At 45.0% G+C, this 27,472-nt stretch overlaps 1 protein-coding gene and 1 pseudogene across 4 annotated transcripts; one reads left to right on the top strand and one right to left on the bottom strand.

The window, feature by feature from the left end:
• Nucleotides 1-412: 412 nt before the first annotated feature.
• On the top strand, nucleotides 413-27,221 carry sinhcafl (SIN3-HDAC complex associated factor, like). Of its 4 annotated transcripts, none has more exons than XM_072466508.1 (7): nucleotides 413-833; nucleotides 4,430-4,580; nucleotides 6,102-6,201; nucleotides 7,314-7,437; nucleotides 16,309-16,459; nucleotides 19,101-19,250; nucleotides 26,601-27,221. In XM_072466508.1, exons 2-7 carry the CDS (start codon nucleotides 4,453-4,455, stop codon nucleotides 26,710-26,712), a joined length of 765 nt encoding a protein of 254 aa, XP_072322609.1. In that variant the 5' UTR covers nucleotides 413-833; nucleotides 4,430-4,452; the 3' UTR covers nucleotides 26,713-27,221. The 4 variants fall into 4 exon arrangements, with proteins under 4 accessions (XP_072322609.1, XP_072322607.1, XP_072322610.1 ...); XM_072466506.1 differs by having other exon boundaries at nucleotides 26,598-27,221; XM_072466509.1 differs by having other exon boundaries at nucleotides 418-833; nucleotides 19,101-19,292; nucleotides 26,601-26,719.
• Nucleotides 4,728-4,928, bottom strand: LOC140384996 (U2 spliceosomal RNA; annotated as a pseudogene).
• Nucleotides 27,222-27,472: the final 251 nt, after the last annotated feature.

Raw genomic sequence — 27,472 nt, 5'->3', positions numbered from 1 at the left:
TTATCTAAAAATAGTAATAAACGTGCCCACGTAACTAAACTTCGAAGTAGTTTGGACCGTTAACTTTTTTTTAAAAAAGCACGTTTATCCCCCCCCCCCCCCCCCAAGCAGTTTAAAGTGAAGGTTTCAGTGGCTCATTTCTTTTGTTTTGAAATGTCTGCATCAAGAGAGGCTGGAGAGAGAGCCCTTCACATTCACTGCGCTGTCACCATGCACCCCGACACTGCTGTGCAAGATCAAAGTCTGCAAAGAGTTTCAGGGTAAAAACCGGGCTGTAGAATACAGTCCACGCTGCCTCCAGCTTGGCAGCATTTCCACAAGCCCACCTTTAAACGTGCACGTACAGCTTGCGTGCTTCGACGTCGGGGTCATCGGGCGTGGAAAGCAGCACAGAGCAAACAGCAGGCGGGGGGAGACACTGAACACTCCACAGGCTGGTCCGCAACATCATAACTCACTGCGGCCACAGGCTGACAATAACACCGTTTAATCAGCTGCCAAATAAAGAGGTTACGGCCATTCCCGCCATTTCGGGCAATGACATTTTTGTACCCTCCCTCACCCCCCAGACGGGGCTGGGATTTGGAGTTTGCACATTTGGCGCGGTTTGTATTTCTATCATAGGAATCTCACCTAAAGCAGACTGCAAATCCCAACATGCTGCACTGCGGGGACCCCGGGGGGTGACCCCATGCCCACAAATGGCTTTAAGATAATCAGCACGCCCGTATGTAAATGTTATGATAAACTCCAGCTATTTGCTGAATGAGGGGTGAGCCATGCTGATCCCGGCGGGAGGGTAACGGCGAGGTTGCTGAAGTTTTGTTCGCTTGGTGAGTGCTTTGTTTTCAAATCTTCAAAAAGTTTTATTTGCAGGAAACGAAATATTGCACTTCAAACTGGAGCTGTGCAATGTGTACGTTTGCATGTTTGTAAATGACACATCCAGGTAAGTGTGTGTGGTGTGGGGTGGTAAAGGGGTAAAGGTGTTTACGTTGAGACACAATAGGAACGCATGTGGCTGGTTCTGCTTTATATTTCTCTCTCTCTTGTGGGGCAGTGTTGGTTGAGGAAGTTTAAAATGTTGTCCAGGAATGCAACACCATGAGGCCCTAGCTGTGCTCCTCACTGCATTCCTCTGTGTAATTGTGCAGCGATACTGTCTCAGAGAGCACCTCCCATTTCTGTGGGTCACTGCACTGCAGCGTCTTTGATACAAAGCACTGACAGAGGTAAATCACGCCAGTTTATTGCAAACCCCGGGCAGTGAGTGCGAGGAGTGGGGTGTGTGTTATTTATTTATTTGACAAAAGGAGTGCCAAATGGTGTGGGCAGTGATGGCGTTGGCGACCCGCTGGGTGTGAGGGGGAGGGGAGCCGGGAAACGCCGCTCTTTCACACAAAGTCCACACGGTGTGTCTGCAGCGAGCGCCGCAACTTTCACTTTCACGGCCCCGCTGCTGACACTCGGATATCCGCACGCGTTCCACCGCGGCGGCCAGCCAGCACTCTGTCCCCGAGCCAGCACTAACTTCACAGGCTCCACCGGCGGAATCCCGCCCGCTCTTTGCCAACTGGCTCCCCGGCTGCTCCAGTCTGAAGTATATTGTTTAGAGCCCGAGCAACGTGGTGCAGCTATTGTAGGATCCGAGACAGCAGGTACAGAAAAAAGAGCAAATTCCCGCATTTCCCCTCCCACCCCCGCGCGGGATATTAATATCATCCGATTGCGTGAAGGGGTTTTGGAGAAATATCGGTTTATTCTGGGGTGATTTTTGTGGGAGGGAAGGAAACGCCGCGCTCAGAGGAGAGGGAGTCGCCACAACATGTGTGTGGCCCTTGTTGTGGCTGGACTAAGGCGGGGGGGGGGGGGCACGGGGAGCAGGGTGCTGGCACGGGGGCAGGGTGCTGGCACGGGGGCAGGGTGCTGGCACGGGGAGCAGGGTGCTGGCACGGGGGCAGGGTGCTGGCACGGGGGGCAGGGTGCTGGCACGGGGAGCAGGGTGCTGGCACGGGGGCAGGGTGCTGGCACGGGAGCAGGGTGCTGGCACGGGGGCAGGGTGCTGGCACGGGGGCAGGGTGCTGGCACAGGGAGCAGGGTGCTGGCAGGGGGAGCACGGTGGTGGCAGGGGGAGCACGGTGGTGGCAGGGGGAGCAGGGTGCTGGCACGGGGGCAGGGTGCTGGCAGGGGGAGCACGGTGGTGGCAGGGGGAGCAGGGTGCTGGCACGGGGGCAGGGGGAGCACGGTGGTGGCAGGGGGAGCAGGGCCTGTCGCTTGTTCACGTAACGGTGATTTGTTGTTGTCGGGAAGGACGCTCGGAATAAAAGATTCTGAGTTCCGGTCTCTGGGACCAAACAAGATGTGGTTGTGATAAGAGTTGTCGGCTGTGTTGTGTCTGGCTGTTGCTATCAGGGCACATTGTGTGTAAAAGAAAATGGTTCAGTTTCCACGCTGCCTGTGGTGTGGCAGGGTTTGTGTGGGAGGGGGCGGGGGGCGGACTAGACTAAACTGTGCCCTTTCCAATCCTCATCTCCCCTTTTGCCAATCTTTTCGTCGCTCACCAGCCGGACTGGGGCCATTGGCTGAAACCACCTCCCTGCCTTTTGACCTCTGAGTGGACTGTTCAGAAACCCCAACCTGAATCCTGGAAAATAGATCATTGTCCCAAAACTCAGTGTCCCAAACCCCAGTGTCCCAAACACCATATCCCCAAACCTCAGTGTCCCAAACCCCATATCCCCAAACCTCAGTGTCCCATATCCCCAAACGCTAGTGCCCCAAACCTCACTGTCCCAAACCTCACTGCCCCAAACCTCACTGCCCCAAACCTCACTGTCCCAAACCTCACTGCCCCAAACCCCAGTGTCCCAAACCCCAGTGCCCCAAACCCCAGTGCCCCAAACCCCAGTGTCCCAAGCACCATATCCCCAAACCTCACTGTCCCAAATCTCACTGCCCCAAACACCATTGCCCCAAACCTCACTGCCCCAAACCCCAGTGCCCCAAACCCCAGTGTCCCAAGCACCATATCCCCAAACCTCACTGCCCCAAACCTCACTGCCCCAAACCTCACTGCCCCAAACCTCACTGTCCCAAACCTCACTGCCCCAAACACCATTGCCCCAAACCCCAGTGCCCCAAACCCCAGTGTCCCAAGCACCATATCCCCAAACCTCACTGCCCCAAACACCATTGCCCCAAACCTCACTGCCCCAAACCCCCAGTGCCCCAAACCCCAGTGTCCCAAGCACCATATCCCCAAACCTCACTGCCCCAAACCTCACTGCCCCAAACACCATTGCCCCAAACCCCAGTGTCCCAAACCCGTGCCCCAAACCTCACTGCCCCAAACCCCAGTGCCCCAAACCTCACTGCCCCAAACCCCATTGTCCCAAACCTCACTTCCTCAAACCCCAGTGTCCCAAACACCATTGTCCCAAACCTCACTTCCCCAAACCCCATTGTCCCAAACCTCATTGTGTGTCCCAAACACCATTGCCCCAAACCCCAGTGTCCCAAACTCCATTGTGTGTCCCAAACCTCATTGTGTGTCCCAAACCCCAGTACGAAGTCTTACAACACCAGGTTAAAGTCCAACAGGTTTGTTTCGATGTCACGAGCTTTCGGAACGCAAACCCCAGTGACAGTGGTCCCGAGGGGGGGGGGGGGGGGGGCAGTGCTCCCGGAGGAGGGTGTGATAGTGGTCCCGGGAAGGGGGGCAGTGCTCCCGGGGGGTGGGCGGTGTCAGTGTTCCCGGGGGGCGGGGGGTTGATAGTGGTCCCGGGAAGGGGGGCAGTGCTCCCGGGAGGTGGGCGGTGTCAGTGTTCCCGGGGGGCGGGGGGGGGGGGTTGATAGTGGTCCCGGGAAGGGGGGCAGTGCTCCCGGGGGGTGGGCGGTGTCAGTGTTCCCGGGGGGCGGGGGGTTGATAGTGGTCCCGGGAAGGGGGGCAGTGCTCCCGGGAGGTGGGCGGTGTCAGTGTTCCCGGGGGGCGGGGGGGGGGGGGGGTTGATAGTGGTCCCGGGAAGGGGGGCAGTGCTCCCGGGAGGTGGGCGGTGTCAGTGTTCCCGGGGGGCGGGGGGGGGGGGGGGTTGATAGTGGTCCCGGGAAGGGGGGCAGTGCTCCCGGGAGGTGGGCGGTGTCAGTGTTCCCGGGGGGCGGGGGGGGGGGTTGATAGTGGTCCAGGGAACGGCGGCAGTGCTCCCGGGAGGGGGGGGGGTTCGGTGACAATGGTCCCGGGAGGGTGGTGACAGTGGACCGGGGTGTTGACAGTGCTCCCGGGGGGCCGGAAAGGGCCCGTGCTCCCGGGGGCGGCAGTGGTCCCGGGAGGAGGGGGGTGGGAGGACAGCAGTCCCCGGGGGTGGGCGGTCCGCAGCAGCGAGGTTTTTTTTTAAAGAAAATCAATGGGCTGCCACTGTTTTATTTTAAACAGAACGGAGACTTTGGCGAAATACGATGTTCGGTTTCCACAAATCTAAAATCTATCGGAGTCTGCAAGGCTGCTGTATTTGCAAAACCAAATCCTCCAGCTCTCGCTTCACTGACAGCAGGCGCTATGAGGAATGCTTCAAACTTTGTTTTGGGTAAGAGACGGTGGATGTTGCTGTATTCCTCCCCTCCCCTCTCCCTCTTCTCCTCTCTTCCCCCCCCCCCCCCCCGCCCCACTGCTCCAGCTCCTCCCCCTCGATCACCCACATTGCATTTAGTTGCCAGTAGCGGAAACGCTTTTTTAAAATTACTTTTTCGGAGTTACAAAGCCAGGGCTCAGAGTGTGGGTCAGGAGCGAACCCCTAATCCAGCTCCTCGTCTGCTCCAAAAATCAATTCAAATTGAATCCAATTCATGGTCCCCACAAGAGAGACATACCCAGATCTGAGCCAAAGGCTCAATCTACATTACACTTGATCTTAGCCAAAAGGCCGAGAAGCGATTTGGCTCGTGGCTCCCACATCCTTATTGTTGCAGAAATAAAACGTCCTGGGTTTTCTCATTTAAAAATAAGTCCGCGCATTCGTCTTTCTAATTTGCTGATACTGACACTGGCCGAGGATGAGCCATTCAGAAATCGGAGACGTGTTGATGGGAGGGAATGAACAGTTACTGGTTCAGAGGGGCAGCGCTGAAATCTAACCAAAGCCAGCCGACTGCGCACACAGAAAACTAAATCGCCCTGTGTGTCCGCTGCAGTGATCAAGACACTTTAAATAGACGCCGCCAATCATCCCCAATTAAAAATTCAGGCGGTGGGGGTAACGCTTTTCAGACCTCATTGAAATTAATCTAAAGAGTCACCATTTGAACAATTGGAAACCAATAAATGATTACATGCCCCTCCTCAGTCAGACTGGATTTATCAGAGGAATTGAGGAGAAACTATTATGGATGGCATGTAGCACAGTGGTTAGTACAGTTGCTTCACAGCCCCAGGGTCCCAGGTTCGATTCCTGGCTTGGGTCACTGTCTGTGCAGAGTCTGCACGTCCTCACCGTGTCTGCGTGGGTTCACTCCAGGTGCTCCGGTTTCCTCCCTCGCGTCCCGAAAGATGTGCTGTTCAGTCAGGGTTTTTATTTCAGGTACTGTTCTTGGCTGTCAACTAACTGTCAACAACCGTTGAGATTTGATTGTTTCCTATGGAATAACATCTAGAAACATACATAGAAAATAGCAGCAAGAGGCCCTTCGAGTCTGCTCTGCCATTCATTATGATCATCATTTAATTGGATAAAGTCTTTTAAGAATATTGAGGGTTGGGATGTGCTGGAAATATATTTCGACGTGAACTTTGAAAGAGCTGTGGAAGGGTTAGAATAACTGATCAATGTGGCGCATTTCATACAATAAGACTTGAATATGGAATATCTGTTAGATGCTGCAGAAGTGATTGATCATTGTAGGTGGCACAGGTGTTGGAAGTTAAAAGGAGATGTCTAACCTCATTCTCATTTACTCTGATTCAACTAATAGTTTTTTAATTAACTTTTAAAATGAGTACCAAAAACAACTGCACCCGATTCAGAAGATCCCCTTATTTTAAAATAGAATGTGATTCCTAAAAGTTGGCAGCAAGTGTGCCAGTTGAAATCTGTTTCTTTGCTTTTACACAGTTTGGCAGAGTCACGTGCAGGTAATATCTGTAATGCATGCGTTCTCTTGGTGAAGAGATGGAAGAAACTTCCCTCAGGATTGAAAAAGAACTGGAGTCATGTAAGTGTGAGCCAATTTGACACAACAATGGAAGTGCTCCTATCGAACACCTGTAAGAATCTCTGTATTAACAAGTGTCCAATTACTTGACAATAGAGTGTGGCATATTCTCCTTGTGCAATTTGCTGTCTACATCAGGAGTATTCAGTATGCGTAACATATACACCTTTCCCAGTTGTTTATATATATTTTTTTAAAGTCAAATTTTGCTCAGTCATCAAATTTTAATTGTGGAGACTGTTTCATTCCAATAAACTGCCAGGTGCTTTACTCTCTTTGTGTACTTTAGTGGCTTTGATGGTAAATATCTTGATCAGAGTATTTGGATTAGAAACAGCTGCTCATTTAGAATCATAGAATCTCTACAGTGCAGTAAGAGACCATTCGGCCCATCAAGTTTGCACCGACCCTCTGAAAGAGCACTCCATCCAGGCCCCATCTCCCATCCTATCCCTGCAACCCCACCTAGCAAGCCGTTGGACACGAATGGGCAATTTAGCGTGGCCAATCCACCTAACCTGCACATCTTAGGGTTGTGGGGGTGCGAAACCCCACACAGACACAGGGAGAATGTGCAAACTCCACACAGTCACCCGAGGTCGGAATCGAACCTGGGCCCTGGCGCTCTGAGACTTCTGTGCTAATCACTGTGCTGCCCCAGTTAAGGTGGAACTCGCTACGCTTTGTTCTTTAGCCCATCAAGAACTAGATACGGTCAATGAAATAACTCCTTTTTCGTAAGGTTGAAGAGAGCAGACTGAGCCAAAAAGCACCCGGGGCCCATGAATTGCAGTAGAACAGTCTTCAAAATTGTACCATGATGCTGTGAAAGCACACTAATGTTGGTGCTTGTGTCTTGTGACGCTGTGATCTGGGTGTGCTGTCATATGGGTTGCAAAGCAAAAGCTATCGTAGCTCATAGCAAGAAAGCTTAGTGTATCTACATATTATTAGTAAAGTGAAACATGTGGAAATCTAAACATTTCTGTGGTGACCACTAGCATTTAATTTACTTTTCTTATTTCACCTATTTGAAACTGCACCTAATCAATTTATGTAATATCTGCAATTGAGACACCAGAAGAAAACAAGAGTTTTTGTTCCCATTTCAGGTGGTTGATGCACGAGCTGGTCCAGGTCTTAAAACACTTGTGAAGCCGAAGAAAATTAAATGTGTCAGTGATGGCAAAAATAAAAGCAAATTGAGGAGACTCCAGCAAAAGCTAAAACGACAGAGTAAGGACATTTTGTGGCTAGTTAGATGCATGCGAATGCTGTGAGTGTCATGTCCCCTTCCTTTCCCCCACACCACCCCCGACTTATTTTGAATGTTTTGAAAGATAATGTGCGACTTTGAGTTACCGCTTAACAATGCTGTGTTTGAAATAAGTATGTAAGAATATATGTATGTCCATACCTCTCTTACAGGATTATTCACATGCAGAAGTTCTCTTTGTAAATCTGCTTCAGTTGGCTGCTGGAGTCTTGTGTCGTAAAACAAAGTGACACTTAGGGACATAGGAAATGGGAGCAGGAGTAGGCCATTTGGTCTGTCTTGAGTCTGTTTTGCCATTTAGCTGAACACGACTGATCTACCACAATGACATTTTCCCGCAATATGCCTTGGTGTCATTAATATCTAGAAATCTATCGATTTCTTCTTGAATACACTCAATAATTGAGTCTCCACAGCCCTCTGGGGTGGAGAATTCAGAAGATTCATCACCTTGTTGAGTGAAGAAATTCCTCCTCGTATACAAAGATATGAAATAGGAGCAGAAGGAGGTCATTTGGCCCCTCGATCTGCCATTCAATAAGATCATGGCTGATCTGTTTGTGTTTTGAGCTCCACATACCCATCTATCCTCGATAACCTTTGGTTCTCTTGCCTAACAAGAATCTACCTCTGCTGTGAAAATATTCAATGATCTCACTTCCACCGCCTTCTGAGGCAGAGAGTTCCAAAGTCGCACACCTCTCTGACAGAAAATAATTCTCATGCCTGTAAGGCCGATCCTTAATTTTAAAACAGTGGCCCCTAGTTCTAGACTCGCCGATAAGAGGAAACATCCTTTCCACCTTGTCAAGACTGTTTAGGAACTTTTATAATTCAATCAAGTCACCCCTCACTCTTTGAAACTACAATGGAAACAAAGCACAGTCTGTACAACCTGTCCTCATAAGACAACCTGCTCATTCCAGGTATCGATCTAGTGAACCTCCTGTGAACCACCTCCAACACATTTACAGCCTTCCTTAAATAAGAAGGCCGAAACTGCACCAGATATTCGAGATGTGTTCTCATCAATGCCCTGTATAACTGAGGCACAACATCTTTACTTTTATGTTCAATTACTCTCATAATAAAGGACATTGGCCTTCTTGATTACACGTGGTACCTGCATACTGACCTTTTGTGACTCCTGAACTTAGATCCCATTACACTGTTATATTATTAAATATATCTATTAATATTATTACACATCATCTCAGTCCTAAATAACGTGCCCCTTATTGTAAGACTGGGCTACCTGGTTCTAAACTGCCCCAGCCAGAGGAAACATCTGACCTGCATCTACCCTGTCGAACACTGTAAAAATTCTGAATGCTTCAATGCGATCACCTCTCATTTTCTAAACTCTAGAGAATATAGGCCCAGTCTCGTAAATCTCTCCTTATAGGACAATCCTGCCATCCCAGCGATGGGAACCTTGGTTGCACTCCCTCTGCGACAGTTATATCCTACTTGCGTAAGGCTACAAAAACTGTCGCAGTACTCCAGGTGATATGTCATCATTGCTCTACCCAAGACATCTGTACTCCTGTACTCAAATCCTCTTCCAATAAAGGCCAACATATCTTTGCCTTCCTAATTGCTTGCTGCAGGTGCATGTTAACTTTCAGTGATTTATGAACAAGGACACCCAGGTCTTTTAGACATCAGCACTTCCCAATCTCTCCCCATTTAAACAATAGCTTGCATTTCTGTTTTTTCGGCCAATCGATAACGTCACATTTTCCCACATTATTTTCCATCTGCCATTTTCTTGCCCACTCACTTAGCCTGTCTAAATCCCCATGAAGCCTCTTTGTACCCTCCTCACAACTCACATTTCAACCTAGTTTTGTGTCATCAGCAAACTTGGAAATATTATATTTGGTCCCTAATCCAAATTATTGACACAAGTTGTGAATAGCTGAGGCACCGTCACTGATCCTTGCAGTATCCCACCAGCCACAGTCTGCCAACCTGAGAATTATCCATTTATTCCTACTCTCTGTTTTCTGTCAGTTAACCAATTCTCAATCCATTCCCATATCAATATATCCCAATCCCATGTGCTTTAATTTTGCTCACTAACCTCTTGTGTGGGTCTTACTGAAAGCTTTCTGATAATCCAAATGCACAATGTTCAATAGTTCCCCCTTATCTATCCTGATCATTACATCCTCGATAAACTCTTAACCCTGTTTTGTCAAACATGATTTCCCTTTGATACAACCATGTTAACTGTGCCCAATCTCACCATTATTTTCTAAGTGTTCAGTTATCACATCCTCTTTAGTAGAGTCTAGCATTTTCCCTACTACTGTCAGGTTAACAGGTCTATAGTTCCCTGTTTTCACTCTTCCCTCCTTTCTTAAATAATGAAGTTAGACTTGCTGCCTTCAAATCTGCAGGAACTATTATAGAATCTGTAGAGTTTTGGAAAATGACCACTAATGTATCCATTCTCTCTACAACCACCTCTCTCAACACTAGGATATAAATCATCGGGTCCAGGGTATTTATAAATCTTCAGTTCCATTAATTTCTCCAGTACTACTTTTTAACTAATACTAATTCAGTTCTTCATTCTCATTGGTCCCTTGGTTCTCTAGTATTCCTGGGAGGTTTTTGTTGTACCTTCCTCCATGAAGGCAGACACCAAGTATTTTTTTAATTTTCTCTGCCATTTCCTTAATCCGTAATATAAATTCTGACTCCACCTGCAGGAAGTCCACATTTGTCTTTGCTAATCTTTTCTTTTTTACATGCCTTGGAAGCTTTTACTGTTCATTCTTATGTTTCTTTTTTCTCATATTCTATTTTCTCTTTCTTCATCAGTTTCTTGGTTCCCCCTTTGCTGAATTCTAAAATGCTCCCAATCTTCAGGCTTGTTACTTTTTTTTGGCAACTTTATAAGCCTCTTTCTTTGATCTGATACAATCTTTAACTTTTCTTATGAGCCAGGGTGGGATCACCTTTCCTTCTGTGATTTTGTGCCTCAAAGGAATGTAAATTTGCCATAACCGCTGCATTCTTTAAATGCTAGCCATTGCCGTACTTCTGTCATACCCTTTAATGCAGTTTCCCAATCTACTGCTGACAATTTGCCTCGTGTTAATTTGTAGTTTCCTCTGTTTCGATTTAATACCACAGGTTCGGATTGAACTGCATCACTTTCAAACTTGATGCAGTTTGTTTCATATTATGGTCATTTTCCCTCGAGGCACCTTTGCAACAAGATTAGAAATTACCCTTTCTCAATACTAGAGCTAAAATAACCCTTTCTACAGTTGGTTCCTCAGCATACTGTTCTAGAAAACTATCTTGTATACATACCAGGCCTTGCATAGCATTCTTGTTAATTAGGTTTACGTGGTCTATATGTAGATTAAAATCTTTTTTTAAAAAATATTTTTTATTCTCCTTTTTCACATTTTCTCCCAAATTTACATCAACCAAGAACAAACAATAATCAGTAACAAATATGTCAATCCCCATATCAATAACAACGATCCCATCCTCCCACCAAACCCCAAACATTAGCCCGCATGTTCACATAAACAAATGACAAAAAGGAATCAGGAATCCATAGTCAACATCAACACCCCCCCCCTCCAACTAATGTTCGATGTTATCCAGTTCTTGAAAGTGCATGATGAATAATGCCCATGAATTGTAGAACTCCTCCATCCTTCCCCTCAGTTCAAACTTAACCTTCTCAAGAGTCAAGAATTCCAACAGGTCCCCCCGCCACGCCACAGGGTGGAGAGGTTGCCCTCCATCCCATCAGGATCCGCCTTCGGGCGATCAACGAGGCGAAGGCTACAACATCTGCCTTTGCACCCGTTTCCAACCCTGGCTGGTCCGACACCCCGTATATGGCCACCGGGGGAACGGGTCCAGTTTCACGTACATCACTTTAGAAATTACCCTAAAAACCTCCTTCCAGTAATCCTCTAGCTTTGGACAGGACCAAAACATACAAACGTGATTAGCGGGGCCCCCTCCCTGCAACGTTCACACACATCTACTCCTTCAAAGAATCGGCTCATCCTCGCCCTCATGAGGTGTGCTCTGTATACCACCTTCAGCTGTATCAGCCCCAACCTCGCGCACGAGGTGGAGGCGTTCACTCTCCGGAGCGCCTCACACCAGAACCCCTCCTCCATATCCTCTCCCAACTCTTCCTCCCACTTTGCTTTGATCCCTTCCAGTGGTGCCTTCTCGTCCAAAATAGCTCCGTAAACCGCCGACACCACCCCCTTCTCCAGTCCCCCTGTCGTCAGCACCTCCTCCAGTAATGTGGAGGCCGGCTCCACCGGGAAGCTCTGTAACTCCTTTCTAGCAAAATCTCGAACCTGCCCCCAACCCGATGTGTTGGCGTAACTGCCTCCAAATTCTCAATGAAGCTATTATTACCGGACTCCCTGAGTACTTCCCCGGGGCTATCAGGAGCGGCGCTGTTGCTAGTGCTTTCAATCCCGACCCCCTGCACAAACTCTCCTCCATTCTGACCCACTGAGAATCCACCCCTCTGACCCAGCTCCGCACCTTCTCCACATTCGCCGCCCAGTAGTACTACATCAGGTTCGGAAGACACAAATCCCTGCCTGCCTTCCCCTCTGTAGCAGCACCTTTCTAACTCTGGCCACCTTCCCTCCCCATATGAACAAAGTAATCCTTCCCTCAATCTCTCTGAAAAAAGCCTTTGGCAGGAAAATCGGCAGGCATCGGCTCAATCGCGAGTGCAAACAGCAGGGGGGACATAGGACATCCCTGCCTAGTCCCACGGTGGAGAGAAAAGTAGCTTGAGCTGATGTTGTTTGTGCGGACGCTCGTCCTCGGCTCCTTATATAGTTCTCCCAGTTCACAAATCTTGGTCCAATCCCAAACCGCTCCAGAACTGCCATCAAGTACCCTCATTCTACCCGGTCGAACGCCTTCTCAGCGTCCAGTGCCACAACCACCTCTGTTTCCTGCCCCTCTGCCGGTGCCATAATGACGTTCAATACCCTTCTAACGTTTGAAAAGAGCTGCCTATGTAGATTGAAATCTGTCATGATTACTGTACTATCCTTGTTACATGTCTAATTTTCTGATTTATACCATGTCCTACATTACTGCTTCTGTTTGATGGCCTATATAAACATGTTTATATTTGTTGCCTCTTGCTTTTTCTTAGCTCCACCCTTACTGATTCTAAATCTTGATAACCTGATCTAAGGTCCTCTCCCACTAATGTATTAATCTCATCCTTTATTAACAGAGCTATCCACCTCCTTTTCCTATTTGCCTATCCTTCCTAAATATGGAATGTCCATGAGCACTCAGTTTCCAGCATTGGTCACCCTCCAGCCATTTCTCCTCAATGGCAATCAAATCATACCTCTTTACTTCAATTTGTGCTGTCAAGTCACCTACCTTGTTGCGAATGCTGTGTGCATTTAGACAAAGTACCTTTAATTCTGTTTTATTATTTTCACAATTACTAGCCTTACCTGCTGGTGTACTTTAAGTTTGTACATTCTGTCCCTTCCTGCCACACTCTGTTATCAATTCCTTTAGTGCTACCTTGCTCTCTTGCCTTGTCTTTTCAATTTAATTTATCACATCTTCCCTCACTTAATCCCTCAACCCTACAACTTAGTTTGAAGCTGTCTCTAAAGCCCACTCCAGGGAGAGTGGAGGCAGTGTCAGTGAATATTTTTAAGGCAGAGGTAGATTGATTCTTGGCTAACAATGGAAGCAAAGGGTAGGCGGGATAGTGATGTTGGGGACACAATCACTTCAGTCATGATTTTATTGAATGGCGGAGCAGACCCGAGGGGCTGAATGGCCTTCTCCAGTACATAATGTTCTCTACAATCCTAGATATACGAATCGCCAGAACACTGCTCCCAGCATGGTTCAGGTCAAAACCGTCCCAACAGTTCAGCTCCTACTTTCCCCAGTACTGGTTGCAGTGCTCCAGGAATCAAAACCCATTCCTCCCACATCAATCTTTGTGTCATACATTTAACCCTCTAACCTTCTTGAATGGCACGGTGCCATGGTCAGTTTGTCCATCCATCGCACTCTTCAGTCCCCACTTTCATCCTTGCAGGCTGTAAGAACCATGAACCTGTGGACAATCGCAAAGGCCGAGGTTCCTCCACTTGTACATGTGTGATCCCCATGCCGGCCTCACTCGCAGTCACACCCTCCTGTTCCTGACCACGGATCAAATCAGAAACCTCTATCCTAAGGGATCTGTCTGCCTCCTGGAACAGAATAACTCCCAGCCCATGATGTGTTGTAGTGTCTGCAGCTCGGCCTCCAGCTGAATGACTCTTGTGCTAAGTTCCTCCAGCTGCAGACAGTTACTGCAGATGTGTTTCCTTGGATCAGACGGGTGTCCATGATTTCCCAGATTCTGCAGACACCACACATCACCTGTCCTGCCATCATTATAGCATTTAATTATTCACTTATTTTCCATAGAATCCCTACAGTGCAGAAGGAGGCTATTCGGCCCATCAAGTCTGCACCGACCCTTGGAAAGAGCACCCTACCTAGGGTCACTCCCCCGCGCATTGATCATGGTCGTTCCTTCTAAACTGCATGTCTTTGGACACTAAGGGCAATTTAGCGCGGCCAATCCACCTCACCTGCACATCTTTGGACTGTGGGAGGAAACCGGAGCACCCGGAGGAAACCCACGCACACACGGGGAGAAAGTGCAGACTCCGCACAGACAGTCACCTGAGGCCGGAATCGAACACGGGTCCCTGGTGCTGTGAGGCAGCAGTGCTAACCACTCAGCATATTTTAATTAATGTCTCTGGTCCTGTCTGTCTGTATATTTTTATTATTTCAATAATTGTTCTACTTAATCTGCTTGAAATTCCCTAGTAACAATAAATAGGAAATACTCACCAGCCAATCTAATAAATTTCACTCTATTAGTAAGCATTATTATGAATAACAAGACCATACAATTACTAAAATTACCTGAGCTATGAAAGATAAGTGAGAGAAATACCAACCAATAAGCTATCTGTTTTCCTGTGGCATCATGCTTTGATTTTTCTCATAGTAGTCAGATCATTGTGGAGACACAGATTGGACTGGACTGGATAACTCCAGGTCCTGCTGCTGTCAGTCTCTGTGTCCTCATCTCGTTCTTTTAGATGCTGCTGTCTGTCTGTCTCCGTGTCCTCCTCTCTCCCGCTCTTTTAGATACTGCTGTCTGTCTCTGGGTCCTTTCTCTCCCGCTCTTTTAGATGCTGCTGTGTGTCTCCCTGTCCTCTTTCTCCCCCCCCCCGTTCTTTTAGATGCTGCTGTCTGTCTCCATGTCCACTCCCGCTCTTTAAGATGTTAGATGCTGCTGTCTGTTTCTGTTTCCTCCTCTCTCTCTCCCGCTCTTTTAGATGTTGCTGTCTGTCTCTGTGTCCTCCTCTCTCCCGCTCTTTTAGATGTTGCTGTCTGTCACCGTGTCCTCTCTCTCCCGCTCTTTTAGATGCTGCTGTCTGTCTCCGTGTCCTCTCTCTCCCGCTCTTTTAGATGCTGCTGTCTGTCTCCGTGCCCTCTCTCTCCCGCTCTTTTAGATGCTGCTGTGTGTCTCCCTGTCCTCCTCTCTTTCCCGCTCTTTTAGATGCTGCTGTCTGTCTCCGTGTCCTCTCTCTCCCGCTCTTTTAGATGCTGCTGTCTGTCTCCGTGTCCTCTCTCTCCCGCTCTTTTAGATGCTGCTGTGTGTCTCCCTGTCCTCCTCTCTTTCCCGCTCTTTTAGATGCTGCTGTCTGTCTCCGTGTCCTCCTCTCTCTCCCGCTCTTTTAGATGCTGCTGTCTGTCTCCGTGTCCTCCTCTCTCCCGCTCTTTTAGATTCAGCTGTTTGTCTCTGTATCCTCCTCTCCCGCTCTTTTAGATGTTGCTGTCTGTCACCGTGTCCTCTCTCTCCCGCTCTTTTAGATGCTGCTGTCTGTCTCCGTGTCCTCTCTCTCCCGCTCTTTTAGATGCTGCTGTCTGTCTCTGTGTCCTCTCTCTCCTGCTCTTTTAGATGCTGCTGTCTGTCTCCATGTCCTCCTCTCTCTCCCGCTCTTTTAGATGCTGCTGTCTGTCTCCGTGTCCTCCACTCTCTCCCGTTCTTTTAGATGCTGCTGTCTGTCTCTATGTCCTCCTCTCTCTCCCGCTCGTTCAGATGCTGCTGTCTGTCTCTGTGTCCTCCTCTCTCCCACTCTTTTAGATGTTGCTGTCTCTCTCTCTCTGGATCCTCCTTTCCTATACCACCTCTCTGTCAGGGCAGTCATACAGCATGATGTGCAGTGAATTGTAAACCTCCAGTAGCATCTGCTTTCCAATTAAAAAATAATCATTTGTGGGGCGTTAGTTACAGTTTAAAATTTATGGGACTCGGCACTGACACATCAGTGCCCACAGATCGGCTGATCCCTGTGGAAATTATGTCCTATTTGATCTCTTGCTATTTGTTCTCTCCCGTAACCTAGACATTGAGAGACTTGGGAAAATAACTGAGATTCCAGTACACTTTGTTTTCCATCCCTTAGCCAACTTTATCTTAAAATCAGATTTTAATTTGTTTTACCTTCCTCCTTCAAGGACATTTTATTTCCAAATGCAGATCACGAGAATACATAGAATATGTTCCCACCCAGATATGCTGACAAAGTAAATGATGACTAAAATGCATATCTTTGACTGCACAGCCACTAAAACCTCCTGGGTATCTTGAAATATTTAAATTATATGTTTTATTTTTTAGGTTTTGTTGATTCTTTTCGTGAACCTTCATTTGTAAACTCTGACAGCATCAATTTATTTATTTGTCCTTTGTTGCTCAGATTCCGATGCGCATAGTACAACATCTAGCCTTTCTCCTTCCCAATCACCCAGCCTTAGCAACCAATCCGATGAAGGTTCAGATACAGAAACCCGGAAAAGTATTTCCTTGCAACCAGTCTTCTCGTTCCTTGATCTGACTTATTGGAAGAGGTGAGCTATTTTGATTTGGTCATCTTGGTGTGCAGTTTATTTAAACATACATGACCTGTCATACCTGGCCAGTAATGAATGCAGAATTTGTTTCAGAGAAACCTCTTTGTTTAATCAAATGTTTTCGTTCGTTACACATGTATAGTGTAATGACCAGTCACGATAATAACTTGTGCTTCAGGTCCCTTCGATTAAAATTTTCAGCGGCTTCGATGGTTTTAGGAATACTTTGTGTAAAAATTGCCTGGCATAATGTGGTGACAGGTTATCCTCATTCTGCAGGCGGCTTTTAAAGAGAGCTGTAAAGGCGGGCCATGTAGCATGTGGGGGTCATTGCCTAGCATCCCAATCACACCTTGATGCATGGACACTGTGCCTGAACACTGTGGGAGGCAACACCACACACTCAGCAGCCAATAGCTGTCTGCTAGGTGGGGTGGGGGCAAGCAACAGAGGAAAAATGCCAAATCAAAATTTCGGGCACGATTCTCCGGCCTCATTACACTCTCGCTCAAGCGAAGCAAGGCCGGTGAATAGCGGGAGAGGCCAAAAATGAAGACCGCACCAGACGGAAAACAGTTTGTGATCAACTGGCCCACTCCTGTAGGCAAAATCAGGATCTTGCCGTAGTGTGGTGAGAAACCAATTATCACCACATGAGTCCTATTTCCATACACTTAATGGGAGCCACTCCATGTCCTGTGGCCTTCTGTCATTCAGCGGCCTCCCCAGCAAGTGGTCATACTGACGCCGATTAGAACTCCTTTTGGAAAAAAATGTGAACCTGGCGTAAGGGCTTCTGTGGGGAGCCGAGGAGGTGAGTAGCCATCTTTGCTCACAGGCAAAGAGCCCGGGGGTGCTGGCATTGCCGCCCTTTTGCTCGGTGGGGGCAGGGTGGGAGACACTTGGCTGGAGGTGGGGGACCTTTGTCAGGGCCGCATTGGGGGGGGGGGGGGGGGGGGCAGGGGGGCAACTGCTTGCAGCACCACCATACCAACCCCTGGATCATGTTTACCATTCCTGGGGCAACCCGTGCCCGTCTGCCCCAATGACCACCCATATCCCCCATTGACTGCCAAGGCCTCTGGACGTGCGGCTGAAGGCTATTGCTACCACGTAATTGGCAATTGTGGTTAAGTGAGCAATTCACACAACCCAAGTAGATTCCTGTGGGTGGGCGGGCCATGTAGCATGTGGGGGTCATTGCCTAGCATCCCAATCACACCTTGATGCATGGACACTGTGCCTGAACACTGTGGGAGGCAACACCACACACTCAGCAGCCAACATCCGAACACCCAGGGCATGGCACACAACTCCGGGGGATCTCGTTAAGTGGACCAATTAACGTTGAATAGCGTTGCCGGCGGTGCTGGGCTGAGCGCTGGGAAGCTCGCGACAATTCCCACTCCCTACAACACTTAGAAATCTTTCTGGAGAAAGCCTTTCTCCTTGCAATCTTGTCAGTGCCAACATTTTATTTGGCCCTTCAGACTTCAGAAATATACTTGAAGATATATATTGATGGTCATCGACTGTTTCTGGCACCATACCAATCAATATTTGGATTATCTGTGATCCCAAGAGGATTGGCCTCTCGCAGAATTTACAGACTACCTAAGGTTTTCAGAGTGATTTGCAGGAATAAAAATCAGTCATTCAAGCCCTTGATCCTGTAATGCCAATTCTGTTTGATCTTGGCTGATCTGTACCTCAACCCCAGATCCCTTGGTATATTCAATCTAAGAAAAATAGCTTGAGTTAAAAAGAATATGGATTCAAATCTAGCTTTGGATTTCAAATGAATGTTTCATGATTTGGGTTACTCATTTCTTTTTGAGTGCTTAAGTGGCACATTGTCAGAATTCAGCATTCACAATTGTATTTTATTTAAGAGACCTCATACAAAGTGATCTGATTTAGCCTGGAATAGTTGAAATATGCTTGCAGCACTACAGTAGTTTCAAACCATTGATGCAGTGAAAAGCAAAACCCACCTTCCTGCTAGCAATGTGTCTGTGTATAAACGCACTGGCACTTATTTTCTATTCTGTTTTGCACCCGCCTCCATGCATGTGCAAATGTATATTTATGTTATATTTTGAGTGAATCGAGCAGTGTACGCAAGTGCCTCTGAAACCGGTGGCTACATTGTAAATGTGCGTATGGGAAATCTCAATAGTGAACAAGTAACATTACATGTGAGTGCAGTGTTCAAAATTGCAATGGATATCAGTAAGTGTACAACATGCCATGGTCTGATCAGAAAACTGTCAAGCATTGTATTCCAAGGATATTAAGGCAATAGAGCGCAATGCACCTGCGATACTCTAACTGAATTTCCAAATGAAACTTGCAGCTTAGAAACATAAACGCCTGTTACATTTAAGTAAGGGTAACTTTAAGTCGGTAGCTTGACAAAAATACACGTAGCCTAAGTGGCATGTTACTTTTACTTTAAAAACAAGCATCAATCTCCGAGAAGTAAAAATGGACTTATTTCAACATGCAGTCACTTGAGATTGGTAACTGCTGAACATTAGTGTAAATTTGTAGCTGGTTAATCAGTTGGAGTTTAAACATAAAAGTTCACGCTGTTCAAGCTGCGAATGTTTCATTTTTATTTTCTTTTATAACACAGGCAAAAGGTTTGCTGTGGCATTATCTACAAGGGCCGCTTTGGTGAGGTGCTGATTGACCCGCGTCTCTTTAAGCCTTGTTGTAGCCCAAAAAAGGATTCTGGTTCTGCAGCACGGGCAGAGACACCGCTTCAGGCTATTAAAAGAGATTGGTAATGTGCACTCCAACAGCTGGGAGTTAAAGTTTGTCTCAGGTCATTTCACCTGTAATTACATCCTTTTGTCTCCAGTGGCAGACATCTATTTTTAAAACGTATTTGATATCATTTTGTCAAAAAGCCAAATCACTGAAGGGATAAATATTTCTTGGTCTACTGCTATTGAAACATTGATCTCCGTTTTATACGTTATCACTGTTTTTGCATTTTTTTTAAATGTAGGCCGATGATTCATTTATTTATTTGAGACCTCCAGGTACTTTGATGGAATGAATTCTATTGCTGTAACGCTTTTTTAATATAATGGATGAATATAATGTTTAAAGTTTTTTAAAGAAAATTGTAGATATACCTTTCAAGACAGAATATCTTATAATTAGATGCCCTATTATCAAAATCAAATCGAATACACTAATTCATTATTAGTTTCAACTATTCATTTTTTCAAACCCCCCCCCCCAAGACTTTGGCTGAATCTACGCAAAATCCCGAGTTCTCTATAACCAGGGTTGCAGAATTGTTCTGGGATGTGCAATAGCAACTATTCTTGTTTTGTTCGATATAAGCAGCATTTGTCATGCAATGAAGATTTCTTTATTGTTTGCTAATTCATTGGCAAAATGGGAAGTATTTTGATACATTTATCCGATGCATTTTTGATTTCATAATCAAATTAAATTGTTTTTTTAGAGTGAAGTCATTGTGAAATAAGTGACTTTTGTACTCTCATGCTGTCAGATAGTCATTTACTTGATCAATTAAATTGTAGTTTATCACAACTATGGGGAGGTGGGAAACTATAATCAGATAAAATCACATGCCATTGGGCCGTTTTCTGTCTTGAGTGGAATTGTTAGTGAATTTAAAGGGGGGATTTCATTTAATATACGTCATTGTTTTTTGTTGTAGCACGGGAAGAACGAGTAAATTTCTATGTGGACATAATTATTTTTGCTACCTGCCAAGTTCACTGAATTTGGTTAAAGAAAAAGCAACTTGTATCCGTTAAACAAAATACTGTTTAGTTTCTTAGCTAATTTTATTTTCCCTTGACTTAATTGTTTTGTCTCCCTTCTGTTTATTACTCCTGCCCATTAACGCATTCTGTATTCTTCTGCTTCGAAATGTTTGCAACGACTTCTCAATTTGAATATTGCAGGATTGAGGTTACTTTCAACTGTAAACTTGCACAATGTTCACCATTTATAGATGTTAGAAGTCAAATTTTGAACTTATGCTGGGGACTCTGCTTTGTTTTCCTTGACTATCCCCTGTCATTGGTGCTTGTTGACTACCTGTGGGGGTGTATTGTTTGCTCGTGTAGCTGTGCCTCTCTCTCCATCCAATGTTTGTTCATCATAAATCTTTGAGTTTCTGCCGGACAAGGTTAGTATCAGTAATGGGTGTGGTGGAGCCTTGTTTGGCACTGGGTGGGTTTCAAGACTCTGGTAGTGGGAATAGGGTGAGACAGTACCACACCAGTGTGGGACTGCAGGCAGCTTGGATTCTTAGCATGGGACCCGGACTGGACAAATCATCGACTTGGGCCTGTTCTGCCATTCAATGAAATGGCTAGCCTATGACCTAATTCCGTATGCCTGCCTTTGTCCCATATTTCATAATATCTTTACTTAATAAATTTATCAATCTCATATTTTAAATTAAATATTGATGTATCAATTTCTTTTTGAGAAAGGGAGCTCAGAAAATCCACCACTTTTTGCGTGTAAACCTTTTCCTAATTGCATTTCTGAAAGGCCAGGTTCAAACCTTTGTACTCCGGCCTCCAGTCCTATACTCTCCAAGTAATGGGAATAGGTTTTTTCTCTTTTTTTTTTCGCTCTCTCTTCTTTCTCCCCTATCTGTTCATTTAAATCCCTCAATCAAATCACCCTTTCAACCCTTAAAATTCCAGGAAATGCAACCCTACCCGGTGTAATCTGTTCTCATAATTTAACCCTTGATATCCAGTTATCATTCTGGTAAATCTATACTGTACTCACTCCAAGGTCAGTATCGTCTTCCTATGGTCAGGTGCCCAGAAATGCTAACAGCACTGCACATAACTGGGCTGTGTGTAGCTGTGGGACCATTTCTACCCCTTTGTACTCTCATCTTCAAGATGTAAAGACCAGCATTCAATTTGCCTGTTCAATGATTATTTTCTGTACCTGCCCAGTGCATCTTAATAATCTATGTATTGGACCACCAAGTCACTTTGGATCGCCACTGTTTCCAGCTTTTCACCAATTAAAAGATAGTCTTCTAGCCTTTTTAAGTCCAAAGTGGATGCTGTGAAATGTTGTTACATTGAAATCCAATTGCCACAGTTTTGTCTATTTGCTAAACCTATTAATATATAATTTTTGCTTCCATCTACACTCCTACTGCCTATCTTTGCCACTAGCAAACATGGACATGTGATTTTCTGTGACCCATCATTTCCATCCCAAGTCATTAAAAAATACGATGAATAGTTGAAGGTCTACATAGATCCTGTGGAACACCACCCGTCGCATCCTTCCAATTTGAGCATTGGGCATTATTCCTACTGTCTCCGGATCAGCCAATTTTTTCATCCCATCAATAATTTGTCATCAGACCCATGAGTTGAAAATGTTTCTTTGAGGGATCTTATTGAATGGCTTCTGGAATAACCCCCATACATGTTCCCTGTCCATCACTTTTGTCACCTCTTCAAAAAATTCAGTCAGGTTCATCAGCTATGAAACAAAAACAGAATATACTGGACAATCTCAGCAGGTCTGACAGCAGCTGTGGAGAAAGAAAGGAGCTAACGGTCTGAGTCTGGATGACTCTTTCTCAAAGCTAGAGAACTGGAAATAGGATCAGATTTAGGATTAGACTTAGAAATAGGGCTGGTTTAGCACAGGGTGCTACATAACTGGCTTGTAATGCAGAACAAGGCAGCAGCGTGGGCTCCCCGAACAGGCGCAGGAATGTGGCGACTAGGGGCTTTTCACAGTAACTTCACTGAAGCCTACTTGTGACAATAAGCGATTATTATATATTATTTATACTGTTGGGGGGGGGGGGGGGGGGTGGAGTGGGGGGGCTGGATAAAGGGTCAGCGACAAGTGGAGATTGACAAAGTTGTCATGGACAGAAAGGCAAAGGGAATGTAAATGGTGGAGATAATGACTAAGAAGGGTGCTGATAGTGGCACATTAAGAGATAGCCTAACTCACTATTGACATTTAATAGGTCAGATGTAAAATTCTAAAGTCTACATACCTACCTTAGGCTTTATTAAATTGAAACCTGCAGCACACCATGGCGAACAAAACATACTATTGATTTGATTCAATGCAACATGTTTGGTGCAAAGATTTTCAATTTGTTTACATGTTCAGAAAAGTCATGTGAGAACATAGTCATGTAAAGAGGCTACGTACGGCCTCTGGGCAACAGTGTTCTTAAAACCCACATAACTAATGGGAGCTACAGCAGAATTCCAGTGAATCAAAACAAATATTTCTTTGCTTGCTACTGTCTTTAAAATTCCTACGATTAATCTTTTGAATGTAGCTGTCTCAGGTTTAATCAGACGTTTTGTTTATCGGTTAAATATGACTGATTATTTGTTGATTGAACTCCTCTTTTATTAATTTAGAGTAGCCAATTATTTTTCTTTTGCAATTTAGCGTGGCCAATCCACCTAACCTGCACTTCTTTGGGTTGTGGGGGTGAAACCCATGCAGACACGGGGAGAATGTGCAAACTCCACACTGGCAGTGACTCAGGGCCGGGATTCAAACCCGGGTCCTCAGCGCCGCAGTCCCAGTGCTAACCACTGTGCCAAATGCTGCCCTGAACACCTCTTTTTGACATGTGTGAACATGGCTGAAGCACCTAAAGTTATTTGGACATTTGGCTGATTAAATAACCAGCATTTATGACCTTTTAAATTGATTTTATTTATCAGATTACTCCCCTCAAAATAAATATGGCCAAATAGGTAAAGGTGAGGTATTACAATTCCAACCTTCTATTTGAAGATAGAAAATACATAGAGTGGGATTTACCGACTGCCCCGTCGTGTGTTTTTTTTTTGGGGGGGGGGGGCAGTCCCGCCGTTGTCAACGGGAGTTGCCATTGGAGGCACCCCACGCCACCGGGAAACCTGTGTGCTGGCACGACCAGCCGGTACATTTTGCTCATAATTCGACCTTCATTTAAGGCAAGCCATTTTGTTCCTCTTTGATGAATTTCCCAATTTGATGAATGTACTTCTATTAAGTGATTTAATTGACCTGCTACTTGTTGACCAAGTAAGTGGTGGCATATTTTGTCATAGAGATATACTTTTCTTTCATGACTGATAGAAAGCCTTAAGAACAACCAACAGATACTAAATTGTCAGGAAGATGTCTTCAGTGCATCTACTGAATTGTTTAGTCAGAAGTTTGTTGTGAATTTAACCTCACCATAAAAATTGATCCTTTTAGTATGCTGACTGCTTCCTTTGTTTGTAAGGGAGGGTTTGAGGACAGGAATGGCCTTACTCCGAGGTGGGTGGACAACGATAAGGTCTATTCTCAGGCCTTACTGGTGCCGTTCTTCATCCGGCCTCTAGATTGTTTGTTGCCATGGTTGGGTTAACATTTCCTTTTCTTGTTCCCCTCCCTCATCGCCTCAAAGGGACTTCTGAAATGACCGAAGCAGGGAACTCTTGCTTTCCATGTTGCCATGTGCAGTAACATTCTGTTGCTGTGCATTTCTCTAATTTCGGCAATTTGTTGCTTTTTTTGCCAAAATATCATTGTGTGGTCAGTTCTGGGAGATCCCCCAGATCTGGAATGATTAGTTCATTTCAGCAAGGGTCATTGGCTGGAAAACTTAAAATTCCAAGGGAAATGCATTTATTTTGTGATTGCATGTTACTTTTCCTTTTCCCCTCCCCTCACCTACTTCCCAAGTGGGACAACAAAGTTGACCACTGCTGGACACAATGCTTTTGGATGGGGGCTTCTCATTTTCCTCTCCAAGTGCTTTCTAAGCACCTCTATTGCAAGCAAAAGTTGCAATAGATTTATATATAAACAGTAATTGCTGGAAATGCTCAGGCAGCATCTGACCCAGCGCCTTTCTCATCTTCTTTCCAACTCCAAAGCATTGCATAGTCAATTAAATTGTAATCACTGTTTTATAAGCATACATAAGTCATTTCTGACAACAAGATCTTGCAAACAGACAAGTTAATCTATTTTTGATGTGTTGATTAAGAGGTACACTTTGGCCAGGATACCAGAAGAACTCCCTGGCAGCCCTGCGAGTAGTTTCATGCAGATTTTAGACCTATCTGAGGGGACGGGGGGTTCCTCAGTTTAACATTTCATCAGGAAGCCATCACCTCCAGTTCCTCGAGCAGCATTCGCCACGTTCTGAAAGTGCCCACTTAGATTACGTGCTCAAATCTTAGTGGAGCTTGAACCAAGAACTTGACTCAACTGAGAGTGCTACTGCTGTGTTAGACTGACACCTGGAGGTGGTGACCTAACCACTTCCTTTGCCTCTCTTTGTCCAGTGAGAGCTAACTAAATTGTTTCTTTTCTCTTTCTTTCTTCCTTTCTTGCTTTCCCCATCAACACAGCCCAGATCACTCCACTGAATGGAGAGAAGGATAATGCTTATATTCCACCCTATTAAGTGGTGCTTGTGTATAAAGCAGTCAGCATGTAGCACAAGACTGGTTTGGTGAAGTGAATGCAAACTGATGCAGCTCAAACACTCCCTGCAAATATTTGGCTGCATTTCTTTCAAATCCATTTGAAGTCCTGTTGAAATGTTTGAATTCTTCGTGAAATTGTCCAATGAAATGTATGTATATATGGATGCAGAAAGTATCTTAAATGTACTATTTGAAAAATATGTTTATTGATGTACCATATTTTTAAATATGCCTGTTAAATGGAAAAGATTGGTCTTAATGGATTCTGTAAATAGCATTTTTCTAATATAAAATGGTTACACATGTTCTTCACGTTTTAAAGGAACTACCCTTTGCAGGAGGATGAATTGATCAAATTTTTACTCTTATTTGAGAAAGCTCTCTATTAGATCAACGTCACCTGTTTTTAAAAAAACATATAACTTAGACATTCATTATAGTAAATAACTTTAATTGGTCTGTAGACCGGACAATAATTCTCCTGTACTGTAGTTGGCACATCGTAAATCTAGTTCTGAAAATCTACCGAATACCATTTTTGATTATTTTACCTGGTGGTTCTTGCCAGTATCTTAGCATGGAATCCAGAGAGAATTATGGGAGCTGTAAATTTAACAACAAAGTGGGTGCCTTGCTTTTTCTCTCTGCAACAGGCTGAACTTGTGAGGAATATCTTTGTAACTTCCAAATGAAGCTATAAAGAAGAGAGCATTTCCGAGTCCTTCATGGGTAAATGCACCTAGCTGTAGGAATATCTCTAGTTTGATCCTTGGTCAGTGCTGAGTGAGTTTACGTCAAGGGCAATGTATTGGGGTGCTACTTTGAGCTTGGTTCCTCCTGAGCTCGGGTGGAGCGAGAAATGAGTTGGGTTTCTGATCTTATTTGTTGAGACTTGATGGCTGATGGAAGTCACACTTATGTATACATTTGGAGTTGGGATCTAATTCAGCTGTAACGCACTCGCCAGTCTTAATAGTTTGCCAATAGTCATTGGCCAGATATCAAAGGAAAACAACTTGGGTAAAATACTGGAGTTCTGCTGGCACCTGTGGACTTATACTTCCATACAGGTTAACACATTTTGGAGAAGAAGGGGGAACATTGGTCAGAAGGGGAACATTGAGAGCTGGGATTTCGAGGGAGAAATAGGGAGGATAGCTGTTGTACGAAATTTAAAACATTAAACATTCTGGACCGTTCTCTAAATAGTCTCATAGGGCAGCCACATTCAATTGTATATGTACATAGATTTACTGAGTGCATCAGTTGAGCACATTGATACTTTGGCATTCTTGACATAAACCTACTGCAAAACATAAATTGGGTGCATGGATGTACTCAACTTCACATTCTTCACAACATCGAGGGCCGAAGGGCCTGTACTGTGCTGTAATGTTCTATGTTCAAAGTCTGAAGCGTCCGTACTAATTGAAAATACATTGTTGGGACACTGAAGTGGATTGCATTCCAGATCTGAAGTATGAGTGTTACAATATAGATTTAAATGTTGATCAGTGCCCTTTTGCACTTAATGACACTGAAAAACTTTTTATTTATAGGAGCAGATTCAATTTGGTGATCTGTATACATTAAATAGAAAACTTTACAGAAATACAGAATACAATTGATGCAGTCTTCATTTTTTTCAGCAGGTTTACAAAGACTTCCTGCACAATGGTTTTAGATAGTATGGAGGTAATTCTACAAGTGCTAAATTCAGATATGAAAACTCCTGGGTTACATGACTCCCGCATTACAATGTAGTTCTGGACGAGGTCTTTTACTGCTGCTTTTGCAGCTATAGGTTCAACTTTTCATATTGTGATGCCTTGTCCCAGATGCTGCAAATTCTGCAAGAAAATAATGTTTCAAGTTCAATTATACTTTGGACAAAATATAAATGTTTTTAATGGTTCTGTCATATCGACCATTACCTGGTTTTCTGGTAAAACTTTGCCAAATGGAAATTTTTGTAGCCGTGCCTTAATAAAAACCAATGAAGAAGCTTGTAGGATTTCTTTTAGGTTTAATTTCCTTGCAGATGTTTGGCAGAAACTGTTTTGTCCATTGTTATTTATTTATTTATTTGAACATTCCATGAATAAACCGTTACTAATCAGGGTCCAACACTTGTTCCAAAGTCTTCAAGCTTGTGCACTTTTACCAAATGAGACTTTTTTGTGTGACCAACAGCTTTCATATGACTGCAGTTTTATAGTCACTTGTGATACTTTTTGCATTTAAATAAAGATGTAACGCAAGAGGAAAAATAACGTAATTGTATTTTGTTTTATTTTGGGGCGATTAACTCATCGTTCGGTTTGGGATGTTTCATGGACTGTGTCCCACCGTACAAAAGCTTTTTGCTGTTAAATACCATACCATTTTCCTGCTGGTGCTAAACAGGAATCATTAACAAATATTCTTCCTCGTCCATTTATCCTCTGTCTACACCTCCAGATTGACCCATCATCCAGCTGATGGGGCCATCCTTTCATAGGGAGATTTATCAACCTATTCTGGT

This window comes from Scyliorhinus torazame, chromosome 10 (genome assembly GCF_047496885.1).
Source record: "Scyliorhinus torazame isolate Kashiwa2021f chromosome 10, sScyTor2.1, whole genome shotgun sequence".
Lineage (NCBI taxonomy): Eukaryota > Metazoa > Chordata > Chondrichthyes > Carcharhiniformes > Scyliorhinidae > Scyliorhinus > Scyliorhinus torazame.
Note: the sequence above shows the minus strand (reverse complement) of the source record. Positions and strands in the feature narration are given on the sequence as shown.

Excerpts from the sequence above, each read along its gene's own strand:
- sinhcafl (XM_072466506.1), top strand. The coding sequence starts at position 4,453 with ATGTTCGGTTTCCACAAATCTAAAATCTATCGGAGTCTGCAAGGCTGC. Across the intron at positions 6,202-7,313 it reads TGAAAAAGAACTGGAGTCAT|GTGGTTGATGCACGAGCTGG; the intron begins GTAAGTGTGAGC and ends TTCCCATTTCAG. Across the intron at positions 16,460-19,100 it reads GATCTGACTTATTGGAAGAG|GCAAAAGGTTTGCTGTGGCA; the intron begins GTGAGCTATTTT and ends TTTATAACACAG.